Source organism: Carcharodon carcharias, chromosome 6 (assembly GCF_017639515.1).
Source record: "Carcharodon carcharias isolate sCarCar2 chromosome 6, sCarCar2.pri, whole genome shotgun sequence".
NCBI classification, from domain to species: domain Eukaryota; kingdom Metazoa; phylum Chordata; class Chondrichthyes; order Lamniformes; family Lamnidae; genus Carcharodon; species Carcharodon carcharias.
This window is the reverse complement of record NC_054472.1, coordinates 27,516,501-27,530,793: the sequence shown is the minus strand read 5'-3', so window position 1 is coordinate 27,530,793 and position 14,293 is coordinate 27,516,501. Positions and strand designations below refer to the sequence as shown.

Genomic DNA, 14,293 nt, shown 5'->3' with positions numbered 1-14,293 from the left:
AGAAATGCTAAATTTCAAAGGGAACAATAATTTCCACTGCATGAGAAAATGGTACTAATTGATTGGCAAGTTAGCTCTGATAGGTCAAGACATTGCCTTGGCGAATGCATCAGTGAGATATTGTCCCCCATGCTTTTGTTTATTCAAATAAGGTGCAATGTCTGGACATATTCCTTTTGACTGCAGAGGACAGGTCCCTGCATATGAATATATGTAGGTTCTAGCAAGCTTAAGTGAGCTACATTGCAGAATCACACCTAACGTTAGACATTTATTTTGAGTTTTGCAAGCATGGGTTTGTTGATTGCAGTGAGTACACTGCCTATTTCAAGCAGTCGAAGGAACGTGCTGTTTGATACGATGCACTGGTTGTTGGACCTACATACCTGACATCCCACCAGCACTGAAATTCATTTACCACAATACTCATTTGTGTGGTAGGCAAAGCATCTTTTTAACTTGATGGCAGCATCCTGTTAGTGGAAAAAAACAACTCGTGCTGCCACTGCATATTAGCAACATGAATCTGCTAGCTTGACCTGTTGCTTAATTTTGTTGAGATACTTTATCCTTCCAGGGTAATTTGAGCTGGGCACTTTTCAGGTCTAAACTTGCCCACCTTGGTCCATTCATGAATATGTGCGATACACGGCAAGCATTGATCTGATCAGGGTAATCATTATCCCGCAGGGTAGCTTTGATGCGCCCTATTTTGGCATCAAGCTTGCACGGTGAGCAAATGGCTCGGGCTCTAGTAGCAACATCAGCGGTTTCCCACTAACAGGATGCTGCCATCAGTCAAAAGACATTCTTCCTATCACAAATGAGTAATGCGTTACATGAATTTCCATGCTGGTGCAATGCCAGGTACATAGGCCATATGTCCCAATGACTGGTGGATTGTACCAAACGGCACGTTCCTTCAGTTGTTCACAATAGGCAAAGTACTCGCTGTACTCAACCATCCTGGGCTTGCAAAACTCATAACATAATGTCTAACGTTGGGTGTGATTCTGTGACTGGGTAGCACTTGCTGAACAATCCTGAGTGTGCTAAGAATTACACTAACAACAATTTAAGATTATCAGTCAGGCTCACAATGTAGCTCACTTATGCTTGCTAGAAGCTATATATTTTTGTATACAGAGACCTGTCCTTTGTAAGGGAAAGGAATGATATCCGGACATTGCACCTTTATTGAGTAATAACGCATGGGGGACAATAGCTCCATAGTGAATTCCCCATGGCAACATCTTAACCAATCAGATTCGACTTGCCAACCAGCACCCTTTTCTCATGCAGTATAAATTATTATTCCCTTTGAAATTTGGCATTCTTTTGCCTGTTCTGATGAGTACAAGATGAAAAGCTTCAACAGCATGTCCCTTCTTTCTCAATAATACTCAAGTTCTGTACTACCAAGCGACTATTTAGGTGAAATTATCCAAGGAGTGGCTGTTATGGCACAGCCGATGGTAAATGCTGAGTTTTCAAATCTCAAAGGGAAACTTGAAACAACTGCCACAACTTGTTTTGCAATTTGTATAAATTTCAAGATGTGTGCCCTGAATTCAGTAGCAATAAGACCACCAAGTCTTATAGGTTTTTACAAAACTAGATAAAACATTTATTAATAAGAGAAATTATTTTAAATACATAAATAGATCTACAAATTACTACTGTGATAACTTCTAAATCCTCTACTTAATCTGAATCCCAGTTACACTTTCGTTAAGACAGTAGTAAGGCACATATTTTGAAAACACCCAGGCAAAGTAAACAATACCTTAAACAGTCAAACTGAAAGTGAGCTCTCTTAACTTCAACCCTGAAGGCCAAGTTTGAGGCATAGATGCTGAAGGCTTTTCACACTTATTGAATCTTAGACTGCCTTCCCTTACACAGTCTTCTCTCCTCTATACATATTTTCCCCTTTGAACGCAAATTCCCATTGTTTCACAATGTCTTTGGACTTGATCTTTCTGATAACAATCTTCAGAGCACTAACTTTTACCAGTATCCTTTTGGAAAAATAAACACACTCTTTTTAAACTTCAAAACAAAAATACCTGGAAAAACTCAGCAGGTCTGGCAGCATCTGCGGAGAGGAACACAGTTAACGTTTCGAGTCCGAATGACCCTTCAACAGAACTAAGTAAAAATAGAAGGGAGGTGAAATCTCTGAGAACCAGGCCTGCTGAGTTTTTCCAGGTATTTTTGTTTTTGTTTTGGATTTCCAGCATCCGCAGTTTTTTGCTTTTTAAACTTCACCTGGTTAGGTGACACATTTCACTCCCTCTTGAAAACAAACTAGACTGGTTTATTTTAAAATGCAAATGTTCCCTTGACATCTATGTTTCTAAACTTCCCCATGTTTACCTAATTAACATTTCAAACCTAACTTCTCTTCTTAATTCAAAGCACCCAGACTAGCTGCCTCTAAATCGGTTAAGTCTCTTGCACGCACACATATAGACACATAGATGCATCCCACTATTACTCATTTTTTACAATAAATTCCAATAACATTGAGAATTATTATATCATCCTGACAGTGGCACTCACTGTCAGATTGCCACTCCGCTCCTATTTTCTTACCCAACACCCGGACTTCCGAAACGGACCTCTTCAGAAATGCGGAGAGTACCTGTTCTTGGGGTCCTTCCTCATATTTCAGGATAGTTGGGGGAATCCAAGCCATGCCCCATTTTTTAATGATACTCACTGTTGTATTTTGTTAAGTCTTCATTCGCGAACATACTGAAAAGATTTGGGACATTTAAGTAGCTTTTCAGTGTCTTAATGCGTAATGTGAGTGAGGTAAATGGGTAAATGAGCGGAGCAGGTAGGGTGGCAGGATAAGTAGGGTGCCCACTGGGTGGCGGGGGTTGGTTTCAGAGGGTTGGGGGGAGTCAGAGCAGGGGGTCAGGGGGATCGGTTGTATAGTTGCCCAGGAGTTGTACCTGGTTTTTTTTGGTCTAAAATTTCCTGGGTAACTATCCAGATAAGTAAGTCGGAACCCGCTGAAGTCTCCGACTCTAAATCTGACCATCTGGGGACTGCATGACCTGGACCTATGTTTCCTTATTCATTAATTGGGTACATCTCCTGCCTCTGCAGTAATGAATGGCTGTGAAGCTCAGATTAAGGAGAGTGTTTTGTAGAGCGTCTATCTAGACTAAGGCTTAATGCAAAATGTTTCACAGTTAATGATTAACTTCTGAATGCAGTCACTGCTGGCTTCAAAGTTGTAACCAAAAAGAGGCCTTCCAGAAGAGAATGGGGAAAATAGCTTAGTGACCTGGATTTTGCAGTCAGCGGTGAAGTAAATACACCAGCTGTGTATAAAAAGCAGCCCACATTTCTAGCAATCTCTGTGGCGCGGTTTTCCCTTTCTCCTCGGCAGCTTAAATCTGGTGCCAAGGCAAGGGGATCACCAGGCATGCAACAGCAGTGATGTCAGCAAGCAGGTATACAGCCAATCACATTGAAGTACTCTCACTCTGCAAACCTGGAAGTTAAAAACAATTAAAACCCTTCACTTTTAATTTGAATTTCCAGATAGTGAAACACATGATTATGATGTGATTTAATTAGAAGCTGAAATAAACTATTTAAAAAAAGAAAATATTGTTTCTTTTAAAAAGTGACAAAGTGACTTATCATAATGGAGAAATTTGACATTCTACAAATATCAAATTAGCCTTTCAAAGCTAGTGAGGGCATCTGGCATTATTTATTAAATTAATACACCTTTAAATACCCAGTTACATCTTTTTCAAAGATTTCTACGGTGAAACTAACATTGTTAAAGTGGAAGCACTCATCAACTCCATGATTGCAGTTTGGAGGGTGGGGATTGTCTCAACAGCTCACCCTCTGAAGAAGTCTAGAATCGTTGACAGCAACTTCTGGATTTCTGCAATATTCTGCACATTTGCAAACTAGTAATTTCCGTCAGTTTCACTGGAGTAATGATGGTAAATGCTGACTATTTCATTGCAGCAAAATCCAGACCAATTTAATCATTGTCAAGTTCTTAATGGGACAGTATAGCTAATTTCTCATTGTAGAATTTTGACATTGTACATCTTATGTCAAGTTAGACTGCAGTCATACAACGAGGAAGAAAAGAACTGAATAGTAAATCTAATGTTTGTTTTTCCATTTAAAGCATTCTTCAGTAGCCCAACTATTTCGAGAAATTGGAGCTTTAGAATTCCTAGCACAGCTGCGACCCAACGTAGAGCCAGAGCTGCAAGCATGCATCGATGAGGTTATGGATGACCTGTTCAAACTGCCTGATACTATTGTTGATGCACCAGCTATTGCTTATCAGTCACCGCCTCTGAAATCCTCTGAGGACAAAGGTAATCTGAGCAGATCAATACTGGGAGGAAGCAGTCTATTGTTTTGTCTCACAGTACAAAATGTTTTCAAGGGAGCTGACTCTGTGAATAGGTGTGTTGGATTTCTTTCTTGTTGCTATGTGAATGTATTTTAAAATAATGAATTACTGGCAGCCTTGGGTGTAGGCATTTATGTAGCAATTCCTTCATTGTACATTTTTTGTATCACCAGACTCAAAGTATATTGAAGATAAAGAGAGATTCTGAATATTTTTAAATATGATATCCTTTGGGTATACAAAGCTTAAAAAAAGCAATTGCCACATAAAAGTAAACCTTGTAACAGTTGAGAACAATAATGCAAAAACTGCTACAGTAACTGGTAGAAAATGAAAGCTGGAATAGCAGTTTCTCAGAGTTGAATTTCCACGTGAGCTTGTCTCCTGTTGGAATTATCAACTTTCACTTAAAAAGATGTTGTAACTGTGAAACAAGACTTTGACTAATTCAGAAACAAAAATTGCTGAAAAAACTCAGCAGGTCGACAGCACCTGTAGAGAGGAAGACAGAGTTAATGTTTCGAGTCCGCATGGTGAAGACTCACATGGACTTGAAACATTAACTCTGTCTTCCTCTCCTCAGATGCTGTCAGACCTGCTGAGTGTTTCCAGCAATTTTTGCTTTTGTTTCAGATTTCCAGCATCAGCAATATTTTGCTTTTATATTTGACTAATTCAGGTTGGCCTTGCGTATGTACTTGGGTTCGATGCCCCTCAGCCACTCCCATAAGTGGATCCCATGTTCCTTACTTTTCAAAGTAGACTCAGTATCCAGTAACTAATTTTGAAATAACATAAGCCAGTAGCTAAACTTGCCCTTGCAGTTTTAAGTTTAGAACTGGACTTTACAGTCTTTTCTGTATTTTTTGTCTCCCAGCTAAAAAGGAAAGGCTGCCAGACAACTTCAGTTGAGCACCTAAAACTAGAGACCTCCCAGCACAATGATATGTTTGGCAATTTCTGAGACAAATTAATTAAGTACTTATTGTTTTTGTTTTGGGGAAAACAGTTTCAATAAATAGTACATAAGCATATTAATCATCAAGCTTTTGTTTTAATCCTATGTGAATAAACTTTGCTTCAAAAACATTTGACAAGTATTCTTTTGCCAAATATTTTCTGTGGAAAGGATTGCTCTCTTGCAAAGAAACTTAGTCCTTACAATATGCACTAATATGTCTGACAATTCTCATGGACACCAAGAACCAGCTGCACATCCTCCAACTTTGCTCTGTACAAAACAAAAACAGAATTACCTGGAAAAACTCAGCAGGTCTGGCAGCATCGGCGGAGAAGAAAAGAGTTGACGTTTCGAGTCCTCATGACCCTTCGACAGTTCTGTCGAAGGGTCATGAGGACTCGAAACGTCAACTCTTTTCTTCTCCGCCGATGCTGCCAGACCTGCTGAGTTTTTCCAGGTAATTCTGTTTTTGTTTTGGATTTCCAGCATCCGCAGTTTTTTTGTTTTTATTTTTTTGCTCTGTACAATCCTGGCCTCTTTGAACAGTGAAACTTTAAATTCCTTTGGTGCATCACTTGTTTTGCTTGTGTAGAAGAAAATTGTCAAAAAAATCCACGACTTGATAAGGATACGCTTATGCTGAGATTTAACACTGCCAGTAACTGGGAGACTGAAACTTGGATAACTCACTTTTAAATCTGGTCATTTGAAGCTATTCACCTAGAAATAGCATAAAGACCTATGTGCAGAATGCTTCAGGTGTAGATGAATGTTAGAGACCCCTTTACTAAAGACAACCTACTCCAGTTTAATAATGTGAGTTCTCGTTAAATACAAATGCCCCCATTTTTGACAAACACTCAAAGCATTGACACGCTATGTTGGGTGATATCCACCCAGGTGATAAGATCCACCATTATGTTTTCCTAATGGCAGGATCTGGCATTAAGAATTACAATGATATGCTGCAATGAAAATGGAGAAATTGCATTTTACCATAACATCAGATTCATTCACTGATATTTGATGCATAAAGTAAAAGTTAACCTTTTTCCACAGTTATCAGTCTGTCTTTCACAAATTATCTCCCATAGAAAAGCTACTTGATGTTCCTTCAGTGATTTGGGAGACTTAGATTAAATGTAAGTTATGATTTGGAATTTTAAAGTGACGTTTAACGTGGTACCTATCCAACTTTTAAAATCATTTCTACAGCTGTACGATCTGTAACATTGGAAGAGGAAGAAACAATGGTTGGTTACTTTCAGAGAAGTTACAACAGTCAAGCAAAAACAAGCAAAATTCTGCCACAGAAAGCAATTGGTGAGTTGTCCAGAATAGTATGTGCTTGATTACTTTGAGATATTCTTTCCCATTAGAAGATTGAGTCTTGAAGATTAAGATACCTACATTTTAATCTGCTTCTTATTACAGTGGAAACTCTAAGGCACTATTGTTTTGGTGAAATAGCAAAAGGTGCAAGGAGGCAAGGCTGTGTTGAAAAAGTCTGGGTTCAGAACACAGTTGTGCAAATATAATGAGTGACAACTGAGTTCAGCAAGATAAAAATTGTCAGTTACATAGTATATTCCCTTTCCGTATTGTATAAAACCACTCTGAACGGGTTGGCAATTCCTTTTTTGCTGCCTTTTCAACACCTGTGTCATCAGTTTAAATGGAGAATTAACACCTGTGCAAGTACTGGAGGACAGTTGTGTGCACTGTTTCGAGAGAAGCTGAAAACAAATAAATGTTTCTGATGCACTGTTTTCGAGGGCCCTTTTTCATGTATTGGTACTGTGCTTTCGGAAAAATTGCACAACTCCTTTCAGTGTTTCACCAATACAGAAAAATCAATAACTGAAGCGATTACTGTGCCTTACTTGGGGGCTGGTGGAAAAGAAAGAAAGCCCCTTAACTTTCTTTTTGCCATCATAATCTATATAAAAATATATTGGTAATGGCAGTGGAGGACTCTGTGAATGAAAATGTGCCCCCAAGCTCCCCATCCCTGGTCTGAAACAGACGGTGGAGAAATAGGAACCATTAATTAGATAAAAGCAAATGCTGGGAATCTGAAATAAGAACAAAAAATGATGGAAAAACTTAGCAGATCTAACAGCATCTGTGGAAAGAAAAAAAAGAGTTAACAGAGTTATGAAGAATCATATGGACTCGAAACGTTAACTCTAGTTTTTTTTTCTCTCCACAGATGCTGTTAGACCTACTGAGATTTTCCACCATTAATTGGATGATCTTTTTTAATAGGTGCTGGTTCAATGGGTACCTTCCCCCTTTTAAATGTTGCGCAAGACATTCAATGTGTTGTTAACATTACATAAAACATAAGAAATATGAGCAGGAGTAGGCCATTCGGCCCCTCAAGCCTGCCCCACCATTCAATAAGATCATGGCTGATCTGCCCCAGGCCTCAACTCCTCTTTCATGCCAGCTCCTCAAAACCCTCAATCCCCTGATATTTCAAAAAATCTATCTACCTCCTCTTTAAATACTTTGTGATCTAGCCTCCACAATTCTCTGGGTAGAGAATTCCAGACATTCACTACCCTCAGAGAAGAAATTACTTTGCATCTCTGTTTTAAATGAGTATTCCCTTTTTCTGTAACTATTTCCCCTAGTTTGAGATTCCCCCACTATCTTCTCAACATCTACCCTGTCAAGCCCCCCTCAGAATCTTATACCTTTTAATACGATCACTCCTCACTCTTCTAAATTCCAATGAATAAAGAATAACCTGTTTAGCTGTTCTTATTAAGTCACCCCTTCATCCCTGGAATCAAGCCTAGTGAATCTCTTTTGAACTGCCTCCAATGGTAGTAGATCCTTTCTTAAATACGGGGACCAAAACTGTACACAGTACTCCAGGTGCGGCCTCACCAACACCCTGTATAGTTGTAACAAGACTTACCTATTTTTAAACTCCAACCCCTTAGCAATGCAGGCCAAAATTCCATTTGCTGCCTTAATTACTTGCTGTACCTGCATGCTAACTTTGTGTTTCATGCACAAGAGCATCCAGATCCTTCTGTGCTACACCTTTTTGGAGTCTGCCTCCATTTAAATATTAGTCTGCCTTTTGATTTTTCCTACCAAAGTCCATGACCACACGCATTAAACTTCATCTGTCAAGTTTTTGCCCACTCACTGAACCTGTCTGTCTCCCCTTGCAGATTCCTTTATGTCCTCATCACAACATGTCCTCCCACCTCTTTTTTGTATCGTCAACAAATTTGGATACATTACACTCTGCCCCCTCCTTCAAGTAATTAATATAGATATTAAATAACTGAGGTCCTCGGACTGATCCTTATGGCATTCCACTAGTTACTTCTTTCCAACCTGAAAAAGACCCATTAATCCTGACTCTGTCTTCTGTGTGTTAACCAATCTTCAATCCATGCTAAGGCATTGCCCCCAATACCGTGAGCGCCTATCTTGTGCAATAACCTTCTATGTGGCACCTTATCGAATGCCTTCTGGAAATCCAAATATACTACATCTACCAGTTCCCCTATATCAACTCTCCTTGTTATATCCTCTAGTAAATTTGTAAACATAATTTCCCTTTCACAAAACCATATTGACTCTATTTGATTGGGTTAAGCTTTTCTAAATGTCCTGCTATTTCTTCCTTAATAATGGACTCTAGCATTTTCCCAATGATAGATGTTAGGCTGACTGGCCTATAGTTTCCTGCTTTTTGTCTCCCTCCCTTCTTGAACAGAGCGTCACTTTAGTGGTTTCCCAATCCACTGGGACCCTCCCTGAATCCAGTGAGTTGTGGAATATTTTGACCAATGCCTCCACTATCTCTACAGCCACTCCCTTTAAAACCCTTGGATGCAGACCATAAGGTCCTGGCGACTTGTCTGCCTGTGGTCCCATTAGTTTGTCAAATACTTTGTCCCCCATGATAGAGATTGTTACAAGATCTTTCCTCCCATTAGCTCCTTGCCTATCTGATATCTTTGGAATGTTTATCGTGTCCTCCACTGTGAAGACCGATGCAAAATATTGGTTTAAATTATGTGCCATTTCCCTGTTCCCCATTATCAATTCTCCAGGAAGGGACCCCCACTAACTTTAGCTACTCTTTCCTTTTATATACCCGTAGAAGCTCTTGCTGTTTATTTTTATATTTCTTGCCAATTTACGTTCACAATCAGTTTTCTCCCTCTTTATTAGCCTTTTAGTCATCCGCTGCTGGTTCCTAAAAAAAAATTCCAACCCTCTGGCCTACCACCAGTTTTCGCCACTTTGTATTACTTAATTTTTGATTGGATACTCTCCTTGACTGCCTTTTGTTTACCAAGGGTGGTTCATCCTTCTCATTGAGTCCTTCTTTTTAACCGGGACAAATTTTTGCTGGGCATTATGAAATATCTGCTTAAATGTCTGCCACTGCTCATCCACTGACCTTCCCCTTAGTCTATTTTCCCAGCCCGCTTTAGACAGCTCTTTCTTCACACTTTTGTAATTGCCCTTATTAAAGTTGAGAACACTGGTTTGAGACCCGAGTTGCTCACCCTCAAACTGAATTTTAAATTCTGCCATGTTGTGATTGCTACCCCCTAGAGGATCCTTAACTACAAGGTCTCTTATTAATCCTACCTCATTACACATTACTGGATCTAAAATAGCCTGTTGCTGGGTAGGTTCTGCAACATATTGCTCTAAGAAACAATCCCCCGTGCACTCTACAAATTCGTCTTCCTGCCAATCTGATTTGTCCAGTCAAATCAAGTCCAGTCAGATTAAAATCACCCATGACAATTGTATCACCCTCCTTACACGCCTCCATTATTTCTCAATTTATACTTTCACCTACAGTGAGGCAGCTCTTGAGGGGCCTATAGAGGACTCCCGCTTGTGACTTCTTCCCCTTGCTATTTCTTATTTTTACCCAAACTGATTCCACATCATGATCTATGACACCTATATCACTAGTCACCACCGCACTGATACCTTCCCTCATTAGCAAAGCTACCCCGCCTCCTTTTCCTTTTTGGCTATTTTTCCAGAACCTCGAATACCCTTGAATATCGAGTTCCCAGACTTGGTCACCCTGCAGCCACGTCTCTGTAATAGCTATCAAGTCATATTGTTAATGAATGCATATGGTATTTTGCAATTGATTTTGCATCCTCATTTCAAGGCTTTTGTTTTTTGCTCTTAGTTAATGATGCAGTGAAATGTCTGAAATATTCCACCTTTCCTTGGCTGACGCTGACTGTGACAGACAGACATGTTCTTTTATCAAATGAGAGGTAGGTCATAGTAAGTTTGAATGATAGCATGAGTAACATTGGAAAAATAATATTCTCAGTTTAAACTGTGAAAAGCTGTGTTTCGGTATCCTTATAAGAAAATGACAATGCAAATTTGTGTGTGTTTGCTTGTTTGCGTATGAACCATTAAAATGCTGCACTTCAACCAATTTGCTCTGCCTTTGGCATATTAAGGTGGATAAATCTGGTACCAGTGATCATGTGTTTTATTCATAGCTTTCTGATTCCATTCACTACAATTAGTTCTTTAAGTGCATTGATGACCCAAAATTGTGTGATTGAAATAAAACATTGTTTATATTGTCTCACATTATCTTCATCTAAAAAATATGAATTCAGAATTGTGAAATAAATTGAAAACAACATTTGTATACATTTTTGAAAATGTCTTCTGAAAGCTGAAAGAAGTTATGTATCCCATAAAGGTTCATGCTTTGGGTTAAATATGTCGTCGTAGGTTATCCAATCCTGATCAGCTCACCTCATCCTGACCACTATTATTTGCTTTTAGCCTCTTAAGTTATGGTGAACCCTGTGGTATTGCCTTCCTTGGCTGGCATGAGTTATTCGTAAATCTCATTGAAACCAAGTAACAATTAAGGCAAGAAATTAGAGAAAGAGAGTATTGAAGAAAAGGAGTATACAGTATTATGTAGGTTACCTGTGATCTTTCCTCATTGGAAATGTAGCAGACTTTATGCAAAACTTTCTGAGCTATTCCTGCTGTTGTTACTTGGCCTTGGCCAAAATTTCCCAACATGGTGACAATACTCCTAATATTATACAACTATGAAGTTGTCCTTGCACTTCAGTAAACTAGATTTTTTTAAATTCATTCACGTGATGTGGGCTTCACTGCCTGGGCCAGCATTTATTGCTCATCCCTAGTTGTCCTTGAGAAGGTGATGGTGAGCTGCCTTCTTGAACCGCTGCAGTCGATGTGGTGTAGGCACACCTACAGTGCTGTTAGGGAAAGAGTTCCAGGATTTAGAAACGGCGATATATTTCCAAGTCAGGATGGTGAGTGACTTGGAGGGGAACTTCCAGGTGGTGGTGCTCCCATCTATCTGTTGCCCTTGTCCTTCTAGCTAGTAATGGTCATGGAATTGGAAGGTGCTGTCGAAGGAGCCTTGGTTAATTCCAGCAGTGCATCTTGAAGATGGTGCTACCGTGTGTCTGTGGTGGAGGGAGTGAATGTTTATGGATGTGGTGCCAATCAATCGGGCTGCTTTGTTCTGGATGGTGTCAAGCTTATTGAGTGTTGTGGGAGCTGCACTCATCCAGGCAAGTTGGGGGGTATTCCATCACACTCCTGACTTGTGCCTTGTAAATGGTAGACAGGCTTTGGGGAGTCAGGAGGTGGGTTATTCGTCACACGATTCCTAGCCTGTGACCTGCTCTTGTAGCCACAGCATTTATATAGCTCGTCCAGTTCAGTTTCTGGTCAGTGGCAATCCCGAGGATGTTGAAAGTGGGGATTCAGTAATGGTAATGCCATTGAACATCAAGAGGCGATGGTTGGATTCTCTCTTGTTGGAGATAGTCATTGCCTGACACTTGTGTGGCACGAATGTTAGTTGCCACTTGTCAGCCCAAGCCTGGATATTGTCCAGGTCTTGCTGCATTTGGACATGGACTGCTTCATTATCTGAGGAGTCACAAATGGTGCTAAACATCGTGCAATCATCAGCAAACATCCCCACTTCTGACATTATGATGGAAGGAAGGTCATTGATGAAGTAGCTGAAGATGGTTGGGCCAAGGACACTACCCTGAGGAACTCCTGCACTGATGTCCTGGAGCTGAGATGACTGATCATAGCCATCTTCCTTTGTGCTAGGTATGACTCCAACCAGCGGAGAGTTTTCCCCCTGATTCCCATTGACTCCAATTTTGCTAGGGCTCTTTGATGCCACACTCTGTCAAATGTGGCCTTGATGTCAAGAGCAGTCACTCTCACCTCACCTCGGGAGTTCAACTCTTTTGTCCATGTTTGAACCAAAACCGTAATGAGTTCAGGAGCTGAGTGGCCCTGGCAGAACCCAAACTGGGCGTCAGTGAGCAGGCTATTGCTAAGCAAGTGGCGTTTGATAGCACTGATGACCCCTCCCATTACTTTACTGATGGGGCGGTATTGGCTGGGTTGGATTTGTCCTACTTTTTGTGTGCAGGACATACCGAGGCAATTTTCCACATAGCTGGGTAGATGCCAGTGTTGTAGCTGTACTGGAACAGCTTGGCTAGGTACGTAACAAGTCCTGGAGCACAAGTCTTCAGTACTATTGTTGGAATATTGTCAGGGCCCATAGCCTTTGCAGTATCCAGTGCCTTCAGCCGTTTCTTGATATCGTGGCGTGAAGCGAATTGGCCAAAGATCGGCATCTGTGATGCTGGAGACCTTCGGAGGAAGCCGAGATGGATTGTTCACTCAGCACTTGTGGCTGAAGATTGTTGCGAATGCCTCAGCCTTATTTTTTGCACTAATGTGCTAGGCTCCTCCATCATTGAGGATGGTGATATTTGTGGAGCTGCCCCCTCCAGTGAGTTGCTTAATTGTCCACTATTATTCACGACTGGATGTGGCAGGACTGCAGAGTTTAGATCTGATTCGTTGGTTGTGGGATCGCTTAGCTCTGTCTATCACTTGCTGCTTATGCTCTTTAGCATACAAGTAATCCTGTTTTATAGCTTCACCAGGTTGACACCTCATTGTTAGGTATGCCTGGTGCTGCTCCGAGCATACCCTCCTGTACTCTTCATTGAACCAAGGTTGATCCCCTGGCTTGAGGGTAATGGTAGAGTGGGGGATATGCCGAGTCATGTGGTTACAGATTGTGTTCGAGTACAATTCTGCTGCTGCTGATGGCCCATAGCGCCTCATGGATGCCCAGTCTTGAGTTGCTAGATCTGTTTGAAATCTCTCCCATTTGGCACGGTGGTAGTGCCACACAATATGATGGTGGGTATTCTCAATGTGAAGGCAGGATTTCATCTCCACAACGACTGTGTGATTGTCACTCCTACCGACACTGTCGTGGACAGATGCATCTGCGGCAGGCAGGCTGTTGAGGATGAGGTCAAGTATGTTTTTCCCTCTTGTTGGTTCCCTCACCACTTGCCACAGACCCAGTCTAGCAGCTATGCCAGCTCGGTCTGTAGTGGTGCTACAGAGTCACTCTTGGTGATGGACATTGAAGCCCCCCACCCAGAGTACATTCTGTGCCCTTACCACCCTCAGTGCTTCCTCCAAGTGATGTTGAACATGGAGGAGCACTGATTTATTGGCTGAGGAGGGCATTACATGGTAATCAGCAGGAGGTTTCCTTGCCCATGTTTAACCTGATGCCATGAAACTTCATGGGATCCTGAATTGATGTTGAGGACTCCGACGGCAACTCCCTCCTGACTGTATACCACTGTGCCACCACTTCTGCCGGGTTTGTCCTGCTGGTGGGACAGGACATATCCAGGGATGGTGGCGTCTGGGACATTATCTGTAAGACATGATTCCATGAGGATGACTATGTTAGGCTGTTGCTTCACTAGCCTGTGAGACAGCTCTCCCAGTTTTGGCCCCAGATGTTAGTGAGAAGGACTTTGCAGGGTCGACAGGGC

At 41.1% G+C, this 14,293-nt stretch overlaps 1 protein-coding gene across 2 annotated transcripts in view; it reads left to right on the top strand.

The window, feature by feature from the left end:
• rttn (rotatin) overlaps positions 1 to 14,293 on the top strand; it is a 218,535-nt gene that overhangs the window by 16,532 nt on the left and 187,710 nt on the right. Inside the window, exons 4-6 of one of the 2 annotated variants that reach the window (XM_041190273.1) lie at positions 4,175 to 4,370; positions 6,585 to 6,692; positions 10,567 to 10,657. In XM_041190273.1, coding sequence (XP_041046207.1) covers positions 4,175 to 4,370; positions 6,585 to 6,692; positions 10,567 to 10,657 — 395 coding nt within the window. Of the gene's footprint in view, positions 1 to 4,174; positions 4,462 to 6,584; positions 6,693 to 10,566; positions 10,658 to 14,293 lie in introns of those variants that run through there. The other variant, XM_041190274.1, reaches the window with a different exon arrangement.